The following is a 4,526-nucleotide window of genomic DNA, read 5'->3' on the forward strand; positions in this document are numbered from 1 at the left end:
AAATATAATAAAAATCTAGCTACATCCAAATGGGGCACACCCTTAATTTCATGTGTTTAAACCTTGAAGAAAAAAAAAAAAAAAAATCAGCCATATTCTCACCCTCGGGTGTCCTTGCCATCGAGTTTATCATGGCGATAAACAGGACCAGAAGGCTTTTTTTCGTGCTATACACCTGGCATGGGCTATAATCAGCTTACTTTTCTTGCCAATACCTACTTTTGGTGAAATTATTTCTGCTGATGTGGAAAGAATGATTTGCTGCGTGAATATTGGTGGAGGTGACCCAAGAATTACTTTGTGCATTCGAAGGTATAGAGCATGTTGGAGTCTATAAATCATTATAGAATACACATATGATAGGGTGAGTGAGTTATTTTTTATAATATTTTAATTCATCACCTTGTGAAATATTTGTAAAACTTCTGTAAAAATTTTTATGTACAATCAGCTTTTTTATTTTTGAAAAATATATTTTGAGATAGTATTTTGATGAAGAAGATATTTTGAATTTGAATGTGTAGTTGAAAAAAAACAAAAAAAAAATATTTTCAGAAAAATGAGAATAAAACAAAGATATAGAAATGATCACCATCAAACCCATCTACAATTGACGTGGCAAAGTCTATAATTTTTTATAATTCAACGTTAAATTGCCAAAAATTATGGGCTTGATAATTCCTTCTAATTGAATTCATTTTTTCAGAAAGAATTTAACACCTTTGTTAATCGAAACTCCCAGAGTGAGATCCGTGTAGGACTCATCATGTGAATAAAAAGAGTCAGGCACAAGAAAGAGTGGGTATAGCAGGTTTGGTAAAGAGTGGCTATAGCAGGTTTGGTGGGTAAGAAATCATTTCGGAAGGTAGGGATTATGTTGCGATCAGGGAGCTTATTAAACTTTGGAATTCTCTTCTTCAAGCTAAAGCTTGCTTAGAGTCTCTCTCACTCACGAAATGGAAACTATCGTTCTTTATCCGTCCCCGGGCATGGGGCATCTGATTTCCATGGTGGAGCTCGGGAAGTTCATACTCAAGCACCATCCTTCCTTCACCATTGTAATCCTCACAGTTCCTCCATCATTCAACACTGGATCGACCGCATCCTATATCGATCGAGTTTCTGCTGCCACCAAGTCTATCACCTTCCACCAATTACCATCTGTTCCGCTTGAACTCGACTCTTTCTCCTCCATGGAAGCTGTTATTTTAGAGTCCATTCGCCTAAGCAACCCTCATGTTCACCAAGCCCTTCAACACATCTCTCTAACCACCACCATCACCGCCCTCATAATCGACTTCTTTTGTACCCCGGCTCTCTCCATTTCCACCAAACTCGGAATCCCAACGTATTATTTTTTTACTTCAGGCGTCACTTCCCTCGCTTTTTTCCTTTACTTTCCCACAATACATCGGAACAACATTAAAAGTTTCAAAGATCTAAACTCAATTGTTCATGTTCCTGGCTTACCGCCAATACCATCTTCGGATGTGGCAAAACCGATTCTTGATCGAGCCTCGACTGAGTATGCAAGCTTTTTAGAATTGTCTCTCCAGTTGCCAAAGTCAGCTGGATTTATTGTAAACTCATTCGACTCCCTCGAACCAAAAACTCTTAAAGCTTTATCTGAAGGATCTTGCTATCCTGATGGCGATACACCTCCTGTTTTTTGTGGAGGACCATTATTGGCGTCCGAAGATCGACGAGGTGTAGCAGATGATGTGCATGAATGTTTAAAATGGCTCGATTCTCAGCCTAGCCAAAGTGTCGTATTCTTGTGTTTTGGGAGTCTTGGTTTGTTTTCAGACAAGCAGTTGAAAGAAATAGCAATTGGGTTGGAGAGAAGTAAGCAGAGGTTCTTGTGGGTGATCCGCTCTCCACCCTCTGAGGACAAGAGCAAGCGCTATCTACCTCCTCCCGAACCGGATTTGGATTCTCTTCTTCCTAGTGGATTCTTAGATAGGACAGAGGACCTGGGTTTCGTGGAGAAGTCGTGGGCACCACAAGTGGAGGTGTTGAATCATAAATCTATTGGCGGGTTTGTGACTCATTGTGGGTGGAACTCGATATTGGAAGCAGTTTGCGCGGGCGTCCCCATGGTGGCGTGGCCTCTTTATGCTGAACAAAAGTTCAACAGGGTGGTGTTAGTGGAAGACTTGAAATTGGCTCTGCGAATTAACGAAATCGAGGATGGGTTTGTCACTGCTGAGGAGGTCGAGAGTCGAGTGAGAGAGATGATGGACTCAGACACAGGTGAGTCGCTCCGGAAGCGCGCCAAAGAAAAGGAGGCGGAGGCAAAGGCAGCGACAAGTGAAGGTGGTTCCTCCACTGTTGCCCTGGCCAAGTTAATTAAGTCATGGAAACTGGGTTGATTATCGATAAAACAATGCCTGAAACTGTCCAACGACTGAGTTCTTGAATCTCCAATCTTGCAAGATTAGTGTGTTGTATAATTATGTTCATGCTCCATTAAAGCATGTGAAAATGTGTTTGTGATATGTTTTAAAAATCTTTCTTAACCCTCATTTGATACTCATTTTTTTTCAAAATGTATTTTTATCTCTCTTTTTTTCAACCAAACATTCTTTATTAAAATAATATTACACGTAAATCAAAAACTTTTCCTTAATTTTCAACCACACACTTTCCATCAAGTTATTATTCTAAAATACATTTTTACATAAAAATGCCTCTCAAACACCTAATGTTTTCCTTCAAAGTGGAATCTTTTGTTGTGTAGAAAAAAGTTATATTTATTGGAGCATGTTACTGATGTTGGTTAATGAATTTTAATCATCACAATGAAAAATTAATTTTCCTTTGAAAATTAAAACCATGTAAATAAAGATCTTAGTGACCTTAAGATCATTGAATTATAAAATTCTCACACATAGAAAGGGGAGATGATAACATTTTGAAGGAGCTATTAATGGCCAAGTCAATTGTTTCCTCCCTTAGATCTTCTCCCTTATTCTCCACTAGGTGCATTTCCTTTTGGGAAAATGAAAAGTGGCTAACCCTAATTTTGCATATAAAATATGCCAATAAAGTGCATATTTATGATGTCATATTAGGGTTTGAAAAATTAATTTTCCTTTGAAAATTAAAACCATGTAAATAAAGATCTTAGTGACCTTAAGATCATTGAATTATAAAATCCTCACACATAGAAAGGGGAGATGATAACATTTTGAAGGAGCTATTAATGGCCAAGTCAATTGTTTCCTCCCTTAGATCTTCTCCCTTATTCTCCACTAGGTGCATTTCCTTTTGGGGAAAATGAAAAGTGGCTAACCCTAATTTTGCATATAAAATATGCCAATAAAGTGCATATTTATGATGTCATATTAGGGTTTGAAAATTGCACAAATTTCATTGGACTTTATTGTAGTAGATCAATTAAGTCACACAACTTTTATTGGAGTCAAGAGATGGACATAACCGGACTCACATAACCCAAGCTCCAATAGATGTGTCCAATTTGGTCAATTCTTGACCAATTCAGATCCATCTATTAATCCCGACTTATTCTACCAAAAAATCGAGATTGTACTCTCGAGTCAAGTGATAGTTATAGAAGCAAATTATGATCCAATAACAATATCCTCTGATTATCGTTCCACAAGTCAACTTCCATTTGACCGTCAATATGTTGAAACTGACAAAATGACCATTTTGCTCTTCAACATGTATTACCCTCTAAGTCCTATCTTCATATGGCAAATTCGTTGTGAAAAATCACAATGTAAACTCCAACGATCTCATCGTCGACCTACTGAGCTCAGATTCAATTTGCCTAGAAAAATACCTTAGAGTGACGATCTTCTCATCTCAATAATTAATGGATTCCACTATTGTAAATATATGATCTCTAATTATTTCAGCACAATTCCCAAAGCATCGAGATCAATCTTCTATTTAAGACTTCACTCATTGGTACCTCAAAGAACTTAAACTAGCAATCAAATGTACATTACCCACTTAGGATTTAGGTGACCTGTTTGATAATCAAGTAGAGTCTCATTTCAAACGGTCACAAATGAGTCATCTATGCGGTCCCGTTCAATGTGCATGGAAATACATTATTGTTCATATTTCAAGATCTAGACAAATCCTAATAAGAATAATACAATCTTGTCAACATAAAGCGTCCAACTTTATGAACCGATTGTAAACGACATAATTTGGATCACATCACAAATTGTGTCTTACAATACCCGATCCATCGAGTATACAATTTGTGCATCCTATATGATCATGGAACCTTAGACAATCACTTCAAATTATAACACGTAAATAAACGAACGTCAATTTATAATGTGATTTAACAGAACAATACTCGAAGAATGGGCATCAAGCTAATAATCTCTCACTTGCTTTTCTTAGAGTATGTGTGACATATCAAGAATACTCATCCTCTTAAGATGTCCATCAAAAGTCTTAGCTGGTAAGGTCTTAGTGAACGGATCCGCAAGATTATCTGCTGATGCAATCTTACTAACTGTCACGTCTCCTCGATGAACAAT

General features: G+C 37.3%; 1 protein-coding gene across 1 annotated transcript; it reads left to right on the top strand.

Annotated features, from left to right (window-relative positions):
* Positions 1-811: 811 nt before the first annotated feature.
* LOC111405622 (UDP-glycosyltransferase 88B1-like) lies at positions 812-2,530 on the top strand. The gene has a single exon (XM_023034583.1). It carries the CDS (start codon positions 957-959, stop codon positions 2,370-2,372), a length of 1,416 nt encoding a protein of 471 aa, XP_022890351.1. The 5' UTR covers positions 812-956; the 3' UTR covers positions 2,373-2,530.
* The last annotated feature ends 1,996 nt before the right edge of the window (positions 2,531-4,526 follow it).

Source organism: Olea europaea, chromosome 12 (genome assembly GCF_002742605.1).
Source record: "Olea europaea var. sylvestris chromosome 12, O_europaea_v1, whole genome shotgun sequence".
NCBI lineage: Eukaryota > Viridiplantae > Streptophyta > Magnoliopsida > Lamiales > Oleaceae > Olea > Olea europaea.

What these genes read in the sequence shown, in the direction of transcription:
- LOC111405622 (XM_023034583.1), top strand. Translation starts at nt 957, where the DNA reads ATGGAAACTATCGTTCTTTATCCGTCCCCGGGCATGGGGCATCTGATT.